We start from the raw sequence: 20,671 nt of genomic DNA, 5'->3' as shown, positions 1-20,671 counted from the left end.
CCTGCCTATCCCTCCCGTCATCCGTGTACTTTTGCTTTGGTATTGGTATCCCAGAAGTAATGATGACCCGTGGACTGATCACACATAACAGAAGAAAACATAATTTATGCTTACCTGATAAATTCCTTTCTTCTGTTGTGTGATCAGTCCACGGCCCGCCCTGTTTTAAGGCAGGTAAATATTTTTTAAATTATACTCCAGTCACCACTTCACCCTTGGTTACTCCTTTCTCGTTGATTCTTGGTCGAATGACTGGGACTGACGTAGAGGGGAGGAGCTATATGCAGCTCTGCTGGGTGAATCCTCTTGCATTTCCTGTTGGGGAGGAGTTATATCCCAGAAGTAATGATGACCCGTGGACTGATCACACAACAGAAGAAAGGAATTTATCAGGTAAGCATAAATTATGTTTTTTATGTTAATAAACAAGGTTGTAAATATGTGTTTTTGTAAACTCTTGAAAAAGAAGAAGGGGTTAACCTCTTTTAAATAAGAGACTTTGGGTTTAGTCATATAACTTTGATTTACACGTAAGGACTCCCATGAGCCTCTATTTAAATAATTGCACATTTTTTCACGCCAGGTGATCACTATTACTACAGTGATAACCTGGCTATTAAAACCTATATAGGGACTTTATTTTAAAGAGTGTCTTTTGGTCTTTAAAATAAGTGGTCTTCGGCCATTTTGATGGGCTGTTATAACTGCCTAGAGATTCCTCATTAAAAAAGTGTTTATTTTGTATTTATTTTATTTTTTTAAATTGTTTACACTATATACCCTCAATGAGATTGACGGGTTTGAATACTTTACCCTCCCATCCAACTCCCTTAAGCTCTATGTAGTACTTCCTGATTAGCGAAGAGATCCTTCTCATGGAACGTCCCAAGCCGCAATGGCATCACATGCAGTGCCCTGCAGTTCCTCTATAACTCCCAGCGTAGCATATTTAAAAGCAGAAATTTCCACCCAGGTTTCTTCAGCGGTATCTGCAGCTTTAGCTGCTTTTCCTATGTTAAAGGGAAAGCGTAAGAGGAAAAGGAATTCAGACAGCAAGGTCTCTGATTCCAGTGGTGTGTCACAATTGGCCCTTCCTCTTAAAGGGACACTGAACCCAAACATTTTCTTTCGTGATTCAGATAGAGCATGCAATTTTAGGCAACTTTCTAATTTACTCCTATTATCAATTTTTCTTCGTTCACTTGCTATCTTTATTTGAAAAAGAAGGCATCTAAGCTTCTTTTTTGGTTCAGACACTACACAGCTCTTTTTTATTGGTGGATGAATTTATCCACCAATCAGCAAGAATAACCCAGGTTATTCACCAAAAATGGGCCGGCATCTAAACTTACATTCTTGCATTTCAAATAAAGATACCAAGAAATTGAAGTATATTTGATAATAGGAGTAAATTAGAAAGTTGCTTAAAATTGCATGCTCTATCTGAATCACAAAAGAAAAAATTTGGGTTCAGTGTCCCTTTAAGTCTGATGAGGAAGATGCATCAGAGTTTTCTGAGGGTGAGATCTCAGATTCGGATAGTGTAAATCCGTCGTCTGAAACTGATGGAAGTTCTTTCAGGTTTAAGCTGGAACACCTGCGTGTTTTGTTAAAGGAGGTGTTAGCTACTTTAGATGATTCGGATACTCCTGTCTCCGTCCAGCCTAAGAAATTTAGTAAACTCAATAATTTCTTTGAAATTCCTTCTTCTAAGGAGTTTTTTCCGGTACCTGACCGGGCTTCGGATATTATTTCCCAGGAGTGGGAGAAGATGGGGGTATCTTTTTCCTCGTCTCCTATTTTTAAGGAAATGTTTCCAGTTGCGGACTCCATTACGGAATCATGGCATTCTGTTCCTAAAGTAGACGGGGCTTTTTCTACTCTTGCTAATAGGACAACTATTTCTATTGAGGATAGTTGCTCTTTCAAAGATCCTATGGACAAAAAGATGGAGGTATACTTAAAAAGAATATTCGTTCATCTCGATCTTTTATGGCAACCTGCAGTTTGCATTGCCGCCGTGACAAGTGCTGCATCTTATTGGTTTGATGCTTTTTCCGACTTTCTTCAGGTAGAAATGCCTTTAGATGAGATTCAAGATAGAATTAAAGCTCTTAAGTTGAATAATTCCTTCATTTCGGATGCTATCTTGCAGGTGATTAGGCTGAGTGCCAAGTCATCTGGTTTCGCAGTGTTAGGCCGCAGAGCCTTGTGGCTGAAATCTTGGTCAGCAGATGTCTCCTCTAAGGTTAAGCTTTTGACTCTTCCTTATAAGGGTAACATGTTGTTTGGTCCAGGTTTAGCAAAATTATTTCTGATATTACGGGTGCAAAAGGATCTTTTCTACCTCAGGATAGAAAGAATAGAATGAAAGGTCGTCAAAGTAATTGAAAGGTCGTCAAAGTAATTTTCTTGCTTTCTTAATTTCAGAGGTTAGTCTTCCCCAGCTTCTTCCAAACAAGAGCAGACCAAGCCTTCCTGGAAACTCAGTCAGTCTTGGAACAAGGGGAAGCAATCGAAAAAAGCCCTCAGCTGACTCCCAAGTAAGCATGAAGGCTTTGCCCCCGATCCAGGATCGGATCTAGTGGGGGCCGACTTTCTCAGTTCTCTCAAGCTTGGATATGAGATGTCCCAGACCCTTGGGTTGTGGACATAGTATCCGAGGGTTACAAGTTGGAATTAAAGACCTTTCCTCCCAGGGGCAGATTCCACCTCTCAAGATTATATGTAGACCAGAAAAAGAGAGAGGCGTTCTTAAAATGTGTACAAGACCTTTTCCTCCTGGGAGTGATTGTTCCAGTCCCAGTTCAGGACCAAGGTCTAGGGTTCTATTCCAACCTGTTCGTGGTTCCCAAAAAAAAAGGGATCTTTCAGACCAATTCTTGATATAAAATTACTCAACAAATTTCTCAGAGTGCCGTCCTTCAAAATGGAGACAATCCGCTCCATTCTTCTTCTAGTGCAAGAGGGTCTGTTCATGACGACCATAGATCTGAAGGATGCATACCTCCATGTTCCCATTAACAGGGATCATCATATATTTCTAAGGTTCGCCTTTCTGGACAAACACTTTCAGTTTGCGGCACTTCCTTTCAGCCTTGCCACAGCTCCCAGGATTTTCTCAAAGGTCTTGGGATCTCTGCTGGCAGTAATTCGGTCTTGAGGAATTGCAGTGGCACCGTACCTGGACAATATCTTGGTTCAGGTGCCATCTTTTCAACTATCAAAATCTCACACGGAGATCTTGTTGTCTTTTCTTTGATCCCACAGATGAAAGGTGAATTTAGAAAAGAGTTACCTTGTTCCGTCTACAAGGGTGGTCTTCCTAGGAACCATTATAGATTCCCTATCGATGAGAATATTTCTGACGGAAGTCAAAAGAGCCAAGATTCTGTCCATTTGAGAGCTCTACAGTTATGTATGATCAGACAATGGAACAGGGATTATGCAGATCTATACCAGAGGATAGTTTTATATCAAGCAGTGAAAGATTCTCTTCCATGGTGGCTGTCTCAAGAACACCTGTCTCAGGGAACTTGCTTTCACAGACCTTCATGGGTGATTGTGACCACGGACACCAGCCTAATAGACTGGGGAGCGGTTTGGGACTCTTTGAAGGCACAGGGACTGTGGTCTCAGGAGGAATCTACTCTCCCCATAAACATTCTGGAGTTGAGAGCTATCTTCAACGCCTTGATAGCTTGGCCTCAACTGGCCTTAACCCGGTTTATCAGGTTCCTTAGCCATGAAAGAGGTGGCTCGGATCATTCAGTGGGCGTAAGCTCACAATTGTTGCCTGTCTGCCATCCACATTCCAGGACTGGACAATTGGGAGGCAGATTTCCTAAGCAGTCAGACTTTTCACCCCGGGGAGTGGGAACTCCATCCGGAGGTGTTCTTCAGATTAACTGCCAAATGGGGGTTAACGGATTTGGATCTGATGGTGTCTCGCCAGAATGCCAAGCTTCCAAAGTACGGATCGAGTTTGAGGGATCCTCAGGCTTTCTTGATAGATGCTCTGGCAGTTCCTTGGAACTTCAGGTTGGCATATCTTTTTCCTCCTTTTGCTCTTCTTCCATGAGTCATTGTTCGGATCAAGCAAGAGAGAGCTTCAGTGATTCTAATAGCTCCTGCATGGCCTCGCAGGATCTGGTACGCGGAATAAGTGGAAATGTAATTTCTATCTCCGTTGAGTCTCCCTCTGAGGAAGGACTTTCTACTTCAGGGTCCTTTTCTTCATCCAAACATCATTTCTCTGAAGCTGACTGCTTGGAGATTGAACACTTAATCTTATCTAAGCAAGGATTTTTTGAGTCGGTCATTGAGCCTGTTACTAGAAATATTTACCATAAGATATGTTTAAATATCTTCATTGGTGTGATTCTTCCAATCAGCCAATAGAATCAGCCAATCCAATTGGCTGATTGCTATCAGCCAATCAGAATTTAAGGGACGCCATCTTAGATGACGTCACTTAAAGGTACCTTCATTCGTCTTTAGTCGTCGGATATAGAGGATGCTCCGCGTCGGATGTCTTGAAGATGGACCCGCTCCGCGCCGGATGGATGAAGATAGAAGATGCCGTCTGGATGAAGACTTCTGTCCGTCTGGAGGACCACTTCGCCCGGCTTGGATGAAGACTTCTCCCGGCTTCGTTGAGGACTTCGGCCTGGCTTGGATGAAGACTTCTCCCGGTAAGTCGATCTTCGGGGGGTTAGTGTTTTTTTAAGGATGTATTTGTTTGGTTTTTTTTTTTTTAGGTTAGCGTTTGTGCTTGCAAAAGAACTAACTGCCCTTTTAAGGGCAATGCCCATCCAAATGCCCTTTTCAGAGCAATGGGGAGCTTAGGTTTTTTTAGATAGTATTTTATTTGGGGTGTTGTTTGTGTGGGTGGTGGGTTTTACTGTTGGGTGGGTTGTTTGTATTTTATTTTTTTACAGGTAAAAGAGCTGATTACTTTGGGGCAATGCCCCGCAAAAGGCCGGTTTAAGGGCTATTTGTAGTTTAGTTTAGGCTAGGGTTTTCTTTTATTTTGGGGGGCTTTTTTCATTTTGATAGGGCTATTAGATTAGGTGTAATTTAGTTTAAATATCTAATTTGTTTATTATTTTCTGTAATTTAGTGTTTGTTTTTGTACTTTAGCTAATTTAATTTAATTGATTTAATTGTTGTTAATTTAGTTAATTTTTTTAATTATAGTGTAGTGTTAGGTGTTAGTGTAACTTAGGTTAGGTTTTATTTTACATGTACTTTTGTATTTATTTTAGCTAGGTAGTTATTAAATAGTTAATAACTATTTAATAACTATTCTACCTAGTTAAAATAAATACAAACTTGCCTGTAAAATAAAGATAAATCCTAAGCTATTAGTTATATTGTAGCTAGCTTAGGGTTTATTTTATAGGTAAGTATTTAGTTTTAAATAGTAATAATGTAGTTAATGATAGTAATTTTCTTTAGATTTATTTAAATTATATTTAAGTTAGGGGGTGTTAGGGTTAGACTTAGATTTAGGGGTTAATAACTTTAATATAGTGGCGGTGACGTTGGGGACGGCAGATTAGGGGTTAATAAATGTAGGTAGGTGGCGTCGATGTTAGGGACGGCAGATTAGGGGTTAATAATATTTAACTAATGTTTGCGAGGCGGGAGTGCAGCGATTTAGGGGTTAATATGTTTATTATAGTGGCGACGACATTGGGGCGGCAGATTAGGGGTTAATAAGTGTAGGTAGGTGGTGGCGACATTGGGGGCGGCAGATTAGGGGTTAATAAATATAATGTAGGTGGCGGGGGTGTCCGGAGCGGCAGATTAGGGGTTAAAAATTTTATTTTAGTGTTTGCTATGCAGGAGGGCCTCGGTTTAGGGGTTAATAGGTAGTTTATGGGTGTTAGTGTAGTTTTTAGCACTTTAGTTCAGAGTTTTATGTTACAGCGTTGTACCATAAAACTCTTAACTACTGACTTTTAAATGCGTTAGGACTGGGTAGGGTGTACCGCTCACTTTTTGGCCTCCCAGGACAGACTCGTAATACCGGCGCTATGGAAGTCCCATAGAAAAAAGACCTTCAAGACTCGTAATACCAGCGGGCGTAAAAAAGCAGTGTTAGGACCTCTTAACGCTGCTTTTTTACCCTTACGCACAACTTGTAATCTAGCCATTTGTTTTTAAGTTTTTTTTTACTAAACCTCAGACACCTCTTCACCTTGTGTTGCTCCTTTTCTCCTTTTCCTTCGGTCGAATGACTGGGATTGTGGGAAAGGGAAATGATACTTAACAGCTTTGCTGTGGTGCTCTTTGCCTCCTCCTGCTGGCCAGGAGTGATATTCCCAACAGTAATTGATGATTCCGTGGACTCACCATTTCCAGAAATAAATAAATTTATCAGGTATAAATTTTGTTTTTGAAGCTAACAGAAAGTACTGGACTCTAGGCTCTGGTTCATGGGTATTTATGGAGGGCAAAAAAATAATAGATAAAATACTCTGATCAATATAATATCAATATGCATCAGGAGAGAGCTGCTTGTTGTATATATGTGTTGTACATCATCATTTTTTTTTATTTTTTTTTTTAAACTGGCATCATAAAATGAAATGCCCCTGCTTCCCCCCCCTCCAGAAGTGCATGACCTGATTAGTGATATGCAGCTTACCTGAAGCTTTATTGGTAGACGATGACGCTTCACAAGGATAAAAACAAAACAAATTTATTTTTTATTCTCAGTACAAGAATTTTAGTTTAAAAAAAAAAGTTGAATACATTTGGAAATGCCCTATTTTTTTATGCAACTTGTAAAATATTGTGTCAGTTTTATATCTGTGGTAAATAAACTGCTTGGCTAGAAAAAATGTTGCAATTCACATTCATTTAAAGCAATTAACTGATGTAATGAATTTTGTTCTTGTGCTGAAAGCATTTGAAATTGCATTTATTTTCTGTTTGTCACACCTTTCCCAAATTACCTGCACTTGTTCAATTCTTTTGTTATTATAGGGGGCCAAAGCCTGTTTTCTGCGTGACATCCCATTCTCAGCCATCTACTTCCCTGTTTACGCGCACTGCAAGACGCTGTTTGCTGATGAACATGGTCATGTTGGCGCATTGCAGCTCTTGACAGCTGGTGCTATTGCCGGTAATATTTATAGCTATTTTCATACAGATTACACGTGGTTCTTAATAGAGAACATGAAAATTGTCCTCATCAGCCCTTTTTATACAAAATCAGTATCAGTCACCATTAAAGAGAAGTAAATATATGATCTTGGTGGGTAATGTCGTTGTTTTAATGAGTGCTAATTACATTAGCATAACTGATGTAAACAGCTTAATCTTGTTCTTCAACTTAAAACTGCACTTTCTATCTGTTAGTAAAAGGTTGTTCTGAGATCAAGCAAAGATAACCGCAGGACGAACATCTTTCTGTCTAAAACCTAAAATATTGGTGACTATTTTACAATCATTTTTAGTGCACTAAAAAAATGACTGTTTAGTATAAAGCTAAACTGTTCTTCAGGACCTATTTAGGGCCAGATTACGAGTGGAGCGCTAACAGTTAAGCGTAATCGAAGATGGGTTTATCGCGGGTGTTTGCACGCACTGGGTTTTTCGCTTGAAAGTAAACATGATCATTTGAGCGCAATTAAAGTTAACATGCGTCAACATAACACGTCCTCAGAGCTGTTTTGCAAAACAAAAAAGTGTCACACAACACATCAAAAATACATTACAAAGTACAGTTACACTTATAATAACACTAATAAAAGGTTTTTAAAAAAGATTGCACAAAAAATGTATAAGGGCTCAAAGATATGAGGTTTCATGAGGCAGCATAGAGATACATACATACATTTAGCCACCAATCAGCAAGCTGTGCTGAACCAAAAATGGGACGGCTCTTAAGCTTAGATTCTGATTTTCAAATAAAGATAGCAAGAGAACGAAGAAAAATTAATAATAGGAGAAAATGAGAAAGTTGCTTAAAATTGCATGCTCTATCTGAATCATGAAAGAAAAAATGTGGGTTTATGTATTTATGAATAAATAGAACAGATTCTTCTATGTGTAGAACATTGGAATTTGAAATATTCATATTTTCATGTCGGTTAGTGCACTTGAGAATATGCGATCAGAATTACGCGCGAGTAGGGTCTTTTTTGCTCCATTGACTTCTATGGGGCAATACGTTATCACGCATGTGATATTCTAAGTACAGCTTTTTACGCACATTGGGTTAGGGCGCAAGCAAAAACTGTTTTCTTTCAACTTGTAATACGAGAGCTACCTGACGTGCGTCAAAAGCTTACTTCTAGCAGATTTAGCACCCGAGTGGGAGCGTTAAATACCTCTCCACTTGTAATCTGACCCTTAATGGGTATACCACCTGATTAATTTTACTAACCATCTGGCTAAAATATTAAAATGAGCTAATTTACACAACATATGGTTAAATCAATTTGCAATTATTTTGTGAATTCTATAGCTTAACGGGACATGAAACCTAAAAAAAAATCTTTCATGATTCGGACAGATGATGCAATTTTAAACAACTTTCCAATTTACTGCTATTATTTAATTTGCTTCCTTCTCTTGTTATCCTTTGCTGAAATATTTATCTAGACAAGCTCAGGAGCAGCAAAGAACCTAGGTTCTTGCTGCTGATTGGTGGATGCATATATATACAGATTGTCATTGGCTCACTCATGTGTTTAGTTAGAAACGAGAAGTGCATTGCTGCTCATTCAACAAATGATACAAAGAGAATGAAACAAATTAGATAATAGAAGTAAATTAGAAAGTGGTTTAAAATGGTATTCTCTATCTAAATCATGAAAGAACATTTTTGGGTTTCATGTCCCTTTAACCCCTTGAGTGCTAATGACGGCTCTGAGCCGTCGCAGAGTTTCTCACTCAGGTGCCAACGACGGCTCAGAATCGTCGCTAGCACTCTCCAATCTTGAGGGAGATCTGGGGGCTCCCACCTGCTCCTACCCCGGCGATCGTGCCTGTAGAGTGACAGGCATCGTCGGGGCTTCCCGTTTTGCGTGGTGACGTCACGCGTTATGACGTAATGACGTGATGACGTCACTGCGCAACTTTATGTAAAAAAAAGACAATGAACAATATAGGGAAAGGGGGCATGCTGCTTAAGAGCCTGTATCTCAGGCATCTAAGCAGCTACAGACCCCCAAGACCCACCATTGGAAAGGCAATCGCCTAACCTTTCCAATGGTATAAGTCTTGGGGATCTGAAATGACAAAAAGTAAAAAAATAAAAATAAATTAAAAATGTAAAATTAAAAAACCCTCAAATGTGCTTAGCACCCAGGTGGGAAAGTGCTTAGCACTCAAACGGTTAAGTAACATTTATAAATAATAGGAAATGTTATAATAAAATAATATAATTGCTTGTTTTATCAGAATCATTAGTTTCATTTTGACTTCCATATCCCTTTCCTGTATTTGTGTTTAAGATGGTTTAATTATGTAGTCAGTTCCCAATGATGTTTCTTATATTTCAACTTATTTACAGTCTGCCCAAATTTCTAATATACAGAACAGCTGGTCCAGTTGTCTCTAATCTGTTTCTTTGTGTAGTTCCATATTAGTGACAAATAGAAACTTTTGTGCATACTCTGTGATATAACAAAGAGTCAATAATACAAGCTACAAGTAAATAAGGGTAATTGAGATTTCATCATTTGGCTGAAAATGGGACATGTATTGTTTTGTCTGTTTAAAACGCAGGTCATAATTACAAAATGCATTAAATATTGTTTGCTCGCTGATGTGTGGATGCTAAATTATGACTACCTCTTCACGCAAAATAAAGTTTAAAGTAAATTCTACATTTAAAACAATGTAAATAATTTACAGTGTGCTGTCCAATTTCCCCCATTTACTGTGTTCCCAATGATCCGTTTTACCTGCTTTAGCATATTATATTGTAAACAGACACTTTACCTTTATTTGACATTTGAAATGGCTACTTTTGCCTGTTATATTCCCACCCATATTCAGTACAGCGGTAATGCCTATAGATAAGCTAAGCAAAAAACAGCAGATTAAATCACAGTGGAAAGAGGGATGAGTAATCAAATGTATATTTTGAAATGCTCTATTTAGCTTTTGTGTATACAGAGATAAGAAAGCCTTTGTGAGAAAGATAAGATGAATGGTTGCTCTTCCTACAAGATCAGCCTATTTGAATTTGTTGTGGTTTCTATGAACAAAACCAGCTATTTTATATATAGATATAAAATTAAAGAAGCATTTCCAACACATTTTATACTCTGCAGTTGGTATAAGAGATTGGAAACACATTAAATGGAAAACAATTTTACCGTACACTGTACCTTTAATCCCTGCAACTCCTCCTATGTGTTACACAAACTAACTTGAGTAACATGTGTTAGCCTGATACTTGAGTGGGATATGTGAAGATAAGGAATATAATTTGAAAGTGCCTGAAGATGTGGGTACAACTAGTGACATTAGTGTCTATTCTTCGCTAAAAAACATTCCAGAACTGGAACATCCTGGCTTCCAGGCACAGCAGGGCAAAAGCCACCTCATGCCCAAGGCAAAGCGTTTAGTCTTGGCAGGATGCAGCATGGCTTTGCTTCCTGCTGGCCATCAATAGAGATGGCTTTGTAATGTCTGCAAAACAAGCAATTCATCAGCTCAATGCAAATGATGGTTTACTTCAGTTCACTTAATCTGAGCTACGTAACAGACGTATGGTAAAATCCATATCTAATGAAAGAAACATGATTCAATCCAGCTAACAAAAGGCTGACGGCACATTAGAGCTAGAGGTATTGTCACAAATATTGCACAGCGGATGTGCTAAGGACAATTTGTACATGGCTCCTTTAAGTGTGACATAGCCGTGTAATCAATTGTCACATTAATTAACCTCACTGTATTACTTACATGGATATGCAGGAATCCTAACAAGCATGTAATTTGGTGCACAAAGAGTACAAATTCAAAGCAGTTTGGTGGAAAATTGCCTTAATGCAGGACACTAAATTCAAAAAACTGTGTCCTAAAGCAGGTTTTACTAATGGCCCGTTGTTTTTGTTTGTTTTTATCTTTACTTTATGACCTTAACTGTTATTACTACTGTCTACATATTTACATAAAGTACAGATATATTTTTTTATCTTGTAAAAATAACCTATATGTTGTTAACAGTACTTAGGTGACCTAATAAGTCTATTACAGTTGAGTACAATATATAAATATCACTGTTCTTTCGAGCATTTTTGCAACATTCCCTAATAATAAATATATATAATATGTGTGTGTGTTTACTATATCCATAGGATGGCTTGTATGAATTCACTTCTCTTCTTTTGATTTAAAGGGGTACCTGCCGCTTCTCTAGTAACCCCTGCTGATGTCATCAAGACAAGACTGCAAGTGGCAGCTCGAGCTGGTCAGACAACATACAGCGGAGTTACTGACTGCTTTAGGAAGATTCTGCAAGAAGAAGGAGCAAGGGCATTCTGGAAAGGGGCTGGAGGTTAGCACAGAATATTTACTTTTGCTTAAAATCTCAGATTTTATTAGATGACATAGCTTTCAAAATATTCAGCTAGCTAGGGGAAAATTACTGATAAATCCTGAGGTTTTTATGTTTATAGACGACTCCTGGTCTGGACCAAAATTGACAACATATTGAGAACATCAGCCAATAAGTATCTATGCACAGTGATTATACTTAACCCCGCTTAATTTTTATAACACAACATTATTACATTATAATTGCCGTGTCTCGCATCCTTTGATTTGGTAAACACAGGTTAAATTCATAATCTGTTTTTATATCATTCTCAAACATACTGAAATAATTTATTTTACATACAGATAAATGTAATCGTTATTAACAATACAAAATAATTTGGTTCTGTACAATTAGTTGGAAATTAGTTTTATTTAAATATTTTCATCATTAGCAGGGAGCAGTTTTAATTTTTTGATGTTAGTTTTTTTTTTTGTCTATGGTTAATTTTAATTGAAGTGTTTATATTTCCACAAAACGAAAAGTAGCGTATGAACTGATGAGCTTTCTTAGTATTGCAACAACAGCACTAAGATAACATGCAAAAATATTTTTATTTTAGTCACTACATTTTACTTTTCTGCAGTGGCTTTGGATTATTACATATTTTGACAAAATGTCACCATCCATTGGCCAAAATTAGAGTCAATACAGTGGGCATATCCAGAGATTCATTATTTCCCTGGCAAAACTGAATGAGTGTTTTCTCCCACTTGAGTTTAGATAGTTGAGTTTAACACATTGTTTAACCATGTATGGTCAACAAGGGAATTTGTTTTAAGATCAATCTGTTTTGCTTAATAGTAGATTGTTAAATGGTCCATAATCTGTTGTCTATGCCTTACACGTGAATATGCAATCAGCATTTATTTATTGAACGTTGTGTGTCAATTGTTTGACTTGCATCACCATCTAGAATTCATGTCTTACTAATAATGTACTCTGTGCTATCAGCTTGTATATTTTACCATCATAAATGATCTATGCTATAGGCCAGGGAAGGCCAACTGGAGGCCTATGGGCCACATGCAACCCTGTGTTCTAGTTTGTGCAGCCCCCATAGAAGAGCAGAGCTGTGAATGTGCGGCATAGATTTTGTGTCCCTGCAAAAAGCAAAACTAAAAATGCGTGTTTTGGGGACTTCTTCCGCAGCGCTAATGTTATCAGGAGCAGCAATGCATTACTGGGAGCTGGCTGAACACCTTTGTTGAGCCAGTGACAAGAGGCATATATAAGCAGCTAGCTCCTATTAGTGTAATGCTGCTCCTGAGCCTACTTAGATATGCTTTTCAGCAAAAATTACCAGGATAACTAAGCAAATTTGATAATAGAATTAAATTGGTTTCTTTCTATATGTCGAGCTCCTAAGAATTTTAAAGAGCTTTTTTATTCACAACTTGGATATTGTGAGAGCTCTAAAATTCTTTCTATGTTGAAGCTACAAAAGAATTTAAGACTTTCTTCTACTCTATTTGTTCATTTTCTTGGACCTGGCAAGGTTCAGAAAGCTACAGCAGTTACCTTAACCGCTTGGCTTAAGGCCTTAATATTCATTGCAGGGGGGAAGACTCCCCCTAAACAATTACTGCCCATACCAGTATAGCAGTTGCCTCTTCTTGGGCCTTTCGTAATGAGGCTTCTATGGAACAGATATATTAGGCAGCTACTTGGTCCTCTTTAAATCTTTTTTTTAAAGTTTTGCCACTTTGATGTGTATGCTTCCTCAAAGGCAGCTTTTGGCAATAAAGTTTTGCAAGCTGTAATGCCTAATCATTAATGTACACGCCTAACTGTTTGGCCCCCTATTACATGATGGTCTCTCTTGAGGACTTCACTGATTATATATTGATTCTCACACGTGATGACTCTTGGACTTTCACCATCTGAAAACAAAATGTATGCTTACCATATTATGGTAATTTCATGATGGTAAGAGTCCATTAGCCCTGTTCTTTGAACAGTTCGTGGCAGTACTTGTTTTTTAACTTCATTTTCTCTGCTTTGTCTTTTCCTGCTTTTTTGTTTATTTCATCTTCTTCCCTTTATACAGTTGTGCTCATAAGTTTACATACCCTGGCAGAATTTATGATTTCTTGGCCATTTTTAAATCATAATGACAACAGAAACTACCCAAATGACCCTGATCAAAAGTTTACATACCCTGGTGATTTTGGCCTGATAACATGCACACAAGTTGACACAAAGGGGTTTGAATGGCTATTAAAGGTAACCATCCTCACCTGTGATCTGTTTGCTTGTAATTAGTATGTGTGTATAAAAGGTCAATGAGTTTCTGGACTCCTGACAGACCCTTGCATCTTTCATCCAGTGCTGCACTGACGTTTCTGGATTCTGAGAAACAGATCACAGGTGAGGATGGTTACCTTTAATAGCCATTCAAACCCCTTTGTGTCAACTTGTGTGCATGTTATCAGGCCAAAATCACCAGGGTACGTAAACTTTTGATCAGGGTCATTTGGGTAGTTTCTGTTGTCATTATAATTTAAAAAAAGTAAACACAGTTGATTGATAATAAATGGCTTCAGCCAAACACTAACCATGAGTGAAAGAAAAGGTTTTGTGTTATCATTCATATTCTCTGAAAAATGGCCAAAAAATCATAAATTCTGCCAGGGTATGTAAACTTATGAGCACAACTGTATATGACTGAGGATTCAGAGTAAGCTCTGATATGTTGGTGTGTTTTTGCCTCCTCCTAGTGGTCTGTAGGGTAATTTCCCACGTGATGTCCCCTGAGCTCTCACCATCATGAAAGAAATGAATGTATCAGTTCCCATGGCATCCGTTATTTGTTGAACCTTGTTCTAACCTTAGCTCTCTATGGACCCTATAGTGCATGAAAACTATTTTGATGGGATACTGTCATTTTGTATTGTTATGAAATTGCAAAACACATCTGAATACATGTAAGGGGATCATTGGCATTGCTACCACATCAATTGTACAAAACATGACTGGAACATTGATTTACAGACCCCCTTCCATACTTTTGATTAATGAGAATGTCATTGATATGTTAAAAAGTTAGTCTTCATTAGCAGATATTTTAAGTTTGTCTTCATTAGCAGATATTTTAAGTTAGTCTTCATTAGCAGATATTTTAAGTTAGTCTTCATTAGCAGATATTTTAAGTTAGTCTTCATTAGCAGATATTTTAAGTTAGTCTTCATTAGCAGATATTTTAAGTTAGTCTTCATTAGCAGATATTTTAAGTTAGTCTTCATTAGCAGATATTTTAAGTTAGTCTTCATTAGCAGATATTTTAAGTTAGTCTTCATTAGCAGATATTTTAAGTTGGTCTTCATTAGCAGATATTTTAAGTTAGTCTTCATTAGCAGATATTTTAAGTTAGTCTTCATTAGCAGATATTTTAAGTTAGTTTTCATTACAGATATTTTAAGTTAGTCTTCATTAGCAGATATTTTAAGTTAGTCTTCATTACAGATATTTTAAGTTAGTCTTCATTAGCAGATATTTTAAGTTAGTCTTCATTAGCAGATATTTTAAGTTAGTCTTCATTAGCAGATATTTTAAGTTAGTCTTCATTAGCAGATATTTTAAGTTAGTCTTCATTAGCAGATATTTTAAGTTAGTCTTCATTAGCAGATATTTTAAGTTAGTCTTCATTAGCAGATATTTTAAGTTAGTCTTCATTAGCAGATATTTTAAGTTAGTCTTCATTAGCAGATATTTTAAGTTAGTCTTCATTAGCAGATATTTTAAGTTAGTCTTCATTAGCAGATATTTTAAGTTAGTCTTCATTAGCAGATATTTTAAGTTAGTCTTCATTAGCAGATATTTTAAGTTAGTCTTCATTAGCAGATATTTTAAGTTAGTCTTCATTAGCAGATATTTTAAGTTAGTCTTCATTAGCAGATATTTTAAGTTAGTCTTCATTAGCAGATATTTTAAGTTAGTCTTCATTAGCAGATATTTTAAGTTAGTCTTCATTAGCAGATATTTTAAGTTAGTCTTCATTAGCAGATATTTTAAGTTAGTCTTCATTAGCAGATATTTTAAGTTGGTCTTCATTAGCAGATATTTTAAGTTAGTCTTCATTAGAAGATATTTGAATTACTCCCAAGGCAATAGAAATCAGTATTATGTGTAATGTGTCTATATTTTTGGATATAAGGAGTTCCCATTTATAAAACATTATACTGACAGCTCTGCTGATTACAGTTACACGCTTGCTTTAATACTCATGCTTTATTTTCACTTTGGCTTATGGTATAATCATCTAGAGTTTGTATAACTAATGATCTACTCAGTGACGACTGAACAAGGAAATCATCACTATTTCATTATTAGACTACATTTACCTTATATGTGCTTCTTTAAAGGAACATGATACTCGTATACTAAATCACTTGAAAGTGATGCAGCATAAATGTAAAAAGTTCACAAGAAAGTGTCACCTGAACATCTCTATGTAAAAAAGGAATATATTTGACCTCAACATTTCTTCAGCTTACCAGAGTAAGTGCTGTGCCAACATTTATACTTCTGCTGATGTCCAGCTGCAAGTTGAAAAAAACAATAGCCAATCGGCATCAGCAGTGCTGAGGTAATGCTTTACCTTTGCTGTGATCTCAGCTAATCTGAATAGGAAGAGAACATAACTGTGCCTGCACATGCCAGATGCACACTCCCTTGCAAGTCCTGGGGCAAGCAGCCTAACTGGCTGCTTAAAGTCTCTTTACAGTGTGGTGTGAATACTTTGTAAAAAAGGAAGATATTTTAGCTCAAATTTCCTTAGAGATGTTCAGGTGATATTTTCTAGTCTGCTTTTTACAGCTCTGCTGCATTACTTTCAAGTGTGTCAACATTTGAGTATCATGTCCCTTTAAGTATAATATTATGAAAGGGTGTTAGTTCACAGACAGGGACAATATTAGGTATATATGTTTGTTATTGCAAGCATGAATAATATAGATTTTTATGTTTTTTCTTTCCTCTGTGATTTTTGTTGTTGATTTTCATTGTAGGTTAAACTATCTAATGAAATCATATATATAGCATTAAAATATCATTGTGTAAGCATTGAACAACAACTTCAGTGCTAAGCCATTGTGAACATGTTTTGTTATTTTTGCCAATACATAATTAGCTTTGCAAAGTTTTTGGAAAAAACTCAGGCACCTCAAACAGAAATAATCATTGTTTCTGTTCATCTCAACAGCTCGAGTATTCAGATCTTCACCTCAATTTGGTGTTACCCTGGTTACCTATGAACTCCTGCAAAGATGGCTGCATGTTGATTTTGGAGGAATGTAAGTTAAGATCTTTTTAATTATCTTCAGGTTTTCTAGTAGAACATAATGTTTATCCTCAGTCTTTGTTTAGGAGCATGTTGCCATCCTTAAGAGACAGAATCAGATTTTTATCTGTAGAATATATATTTATAAGGTTACACAAATTGTAGTCAGATGTCTTCTTCTGTCATTATACTGCAGTTTTTAAAAGGCAAACTAACCAACATTCCACTCCTAAAATAGAAAAGTACTTTTTCCAGGTCCTGATTTCAGACTAGACTTCTAGGCAACATCTGACACGAGTGTTGTGTCCCTGTGTGTCTGAATCTTCAGCAGAATGATCTCAATTGATAGACTGGAAAAATGTAATACATCTGAAATTGAGTCAGGCTTCCAACTATCTATCCATTTAATTCTTACAAATGACTGAATCTGAGACATGCATTGAAAAAGAGAGCACCCCAGCAGATGGATATATTGTTAACCTCCAATTAAAGGGACATTAGTCATTTTCTATATGTATTGTATATGTCAGAAATCAAGTAGTGAGTTAAAAAAGATCTGTATACAAAAAGTTTTAAAATCATTTAGATATTTCACTTTATTAATGTTTTTCAAAACACAAAACATTGTGCTAACGCACTACTTATAAACCCTGGGGAGTATGTTTATCTTATCCCTCTGGTTGTGGCCAATTAAGGCTAGCTCTTACATAGATTGTGCACAGCTCTTAGCAATCACTGTGCATTATGTAGCTGGATCAGGCATTTTGCAGCAAACTTAGGTAACAGAATTTGTCTTGGCCTCTCTAGGAAGTGTGGGTCGGACATACAACACAAGCAAGCAAAATAAATAATTAAAGCTTATTGCAATGTTGTTTCATTTTGATTATTTAATCAATGGGGCATTGTATTGTGAGTTGAATGTCCCTTTAAGCATGGTATATATGCAGTTTTTCAACTAAAAATGTAAATGAACAACAAACGCACAGTGCTTGTAATAAATCTCACTTTTTTGCATTTACAAAAAGCTGTTCTTTACCACTAAGAGATCAAACACATGGCCAGAATATAATTACTCTGTGACTCAGCAGTGTGTTAGTCTATGTTAGAAGATTATATTAACTCTCTCTTAAAGTAAACTAAAGTTTCAAAGATTATTCAAACCTGGCGTGTAGGTAAATTCAGCCATGAACTACGTATCAATAGGTTATTTGAGCATACTTGTCGGTATGTTTACTGTAGCTGTGACAACTGTCAGAGCCAATCAGTGTCTTAGTTACATTAATGTGATGCTGTGGAAGTCCATAAATCTGTGTAATCTTGACTTGTTAAACAAAATAAAGAGCCTTGGAGTTCATTGACTGGATAATATGTAAGTCTTGTGTTGTAATCATTTAGCAGACTACAGTAATTATCCTTCATTTTTTTTTTATTTCTTTTCACAGTAAACCTGCAGGCTCAGAGCCAACTCTAAAAACAAGAATCTCTGACCTTCCACCAGCAAACCAAGACCACATCGGTGGTTACAGACTGGCCACTGCAACATTTGCTGGCATAGAAAACAAATTTGGTCTTTACTTGCCAAAATTTAAGTCTTCTGGCATGGCTGCTAATCAGGCAAAACCTTTTGGGACTGTATAATCCTGCTTCAACCGTCCAGTCTAAGGGTGCAATATAAACAGTATTTGAAGAAGCAATGACTATCTGGTTAAATGCATGTGGGTTTATCTGAATTACTTGTCCAATGCTAAAGCTAATTCTTTATAAATGTGTTCATTGTGGAAAGAGGAATCACTTGTTTGCACAAAAGAGATGACTAGCTTTTAATTCCAGCACATAGAATGTATTATTACTGTTTATCTTTGAGGGCCTGTATTGTTTTCATAGGCTGCTTACAGCGCTTTGCACTTATCGTTACTGTACATATTGTACATCTGTACAGAGACATCACAGCTTATTTAGAAGATCTGGTACACTTTTTACAAGAGGTGGGTAAAATGTACAGGACATATTAAAGGAGTTTTATTAAGGATAATGGGATAATATATATTAAATATTATTTGAATTCATTATTAATTTTATCTTATTGATTTATTTTATGGAAATAAATCATCAATATTTGATTTGTTGTCATTTTTTAAACTAGTAGTTTAAAATTCTGTCTGCAGTTTTCAGTTTTAAAATGACAGTGCAACTTACACATTAAAGGGACGGGACAGTGAACACCTTGTAATTACAAGACATTTCTGTTGTGTTTCTATAGTATATCAGCCAAATCTAAAACAAATTATCATTGGCTATTGGAAAGCTATTGCAGCAAACACTAACTCCATCCAATATTTCTCTTATTTGGATGAGCCAATCCCAGCTTGAGTTGTCAGACAACAACTAGCCATGGTCATATTGTTGGTATAGAGTGCATTGTTTAAAAGTTATTAGTTAAAACCAGTTAGGGGACAATATGTAGCAGGGTTAGCATTGAGAAGTCAGCAGGATTCATTTCAAGTTCTAAAAATTAGAAAATCCACAATTTTCAGAGCTAAATTACATTAAATGGAGCAAAATAAATAATAAAAGTTTATTGCAAAGTAGTTTTACTAAGCATCTATAGCATAATCGCAATTGTAACGCGTCTGTCGCCAGTTGCGCACGCATCCTCAAAGAAATGTTGGCTACGCAAGGCAGCCAATAGAAAGAATCACCACCCTGCCATTTTCGGAAGCCACCGGGATGCAGCGAAGGCAAATGGAGCATTACAAATTACATTAAATGGAGCAAAATAAATAATAAAAGTTTATTGCAAAGTAGTTTTACTAAGCATCTATAGCATAATCGCAATTGTAACGCGTCTGTCGCCAGTTGCGCACGCATCCTCAAAGAAATGTTGGCTACGCAAGGCAGCCAATAGAAAGAATCACCACCCTGCCATTTTCGGAAGCCACCGGGATGCAGCGAAGGCAAATGGAGCATTACAAAAAAAAGAAAATAACCGCTGCATTAAGTATTAACAAAATAAAAACTTAACTGCACGCAATAAGTATTAAAAAAAATGCCGGCAATAAGTATTAAAAAAAAAACTCCCGTACAAAGTATTAAGAAAAAAGAAAAAAAAAACGCCTGCATGAAGTATTAAGAAAAACACAACTACATAATAAAATTATTAAACCCTAAATCTGCCAACACAAACATCGCAAACTACTTAATACATCTATTAACCCCTAATCGCCATTCCCCCACATCACAAATTAAATAATTTATTAACCCCTAAACCGCCATCCATCACCAACACAATAAACTTCATTAACATATTAACCCCTAATCTGCCTAACCCACAACGCATTAAACCTAATTTCTCCAACATAGGTGTGTCAGGTCCACGCGTCATCCTTACTTATGGGATATTCTCTTCCCCAACAGGAAATGGCAAAGAGCCCAGCAAAGCTGGTCACATGATCCCTCCTAGGCTCCGCCTACCCCAGTCATTCTCTTTGCCGTTGTACAGGCAACATCTCCACGGAGATGGCTTAGAGTTTTTTAGTGTTTAACACTGTTTGGCCCTGACTTGAAAGAGATTATCTCTGATATCACTGGGGGCAAGGGCCACGCCCTTCCTCAGGATAGGTCTTTCAAGGCCAAAAATAAACCTAATTTTCGTCCCTTTCGCAGAAACGGACCAGCCCCAAGTGCTACGTCCTCTAAGCAGGAGGGTAATACTTCTCAAGCCAATCCAGCCTGGAGAATGCAAGGCTGGAACAAAGGAAAGCAGGCCAAGAAACCTGCCACTGCTCCCAAGACAGCATGAGATGCGGGCCCCCGATCCGGGA

The 20,671-nt window shown here is 37.0% G+C and overlaps 1 protein-coding gene across 1 annotated transcript in view; it reads left to right on the top strand.

The window, feature by feature from the left end:
- The window catches only part of SLC25A12 (solute carrier family 25 member 12), a 402,930-nt gene extending 383,962 nt beyond the window's left edge, over positions 1 to 18,968 (top strand). The window contains exons 15-18 of the mRNA XM_053698431.1: positions 6,997 to 7,135; positions 11,372 to 11,530; positions 16,773 to 16,863; positions 18,293 to 18,968. Coding sequence (XP_053554406.1) covers positions 6,997 to 7,135; positions 11,372 to 11,530; positions 16,773 to 16,863; positions 18,293 to 18,488 — 585 coding nt within the window. The 3' untranslated portion in view covers positions 18,489 to 18,968. The remainder of the gene's footprint in view (positions 1 to 6,996; positions 7,136 to 11,371; positions 11,531 to 16,772; positions 16,864 to 18,292) is intronic.
- The last annotated feature ends 1,703 nt before the right edge of the window (positions 18,969 to 20,671 follow it).

This window comes from Bombina bombina, chromosome 1 (assembly GCF_027579735.1).
Source record: "Bombina bombina isolate aBomBom1 chromosome 1, aBomBom1.pri, whole genome shotgun sequence".
Taxonomy (NCBI): Eukaryota; Metazoa; Chordata; class Amphibia; order Anura; family Bombinatoridae; genus Bombina; species Bombina bombina.
Note: the sequence above shows the minus strand (reverse complement) of the source record. Positions and strands in the feature narration are given on the sequence as shown.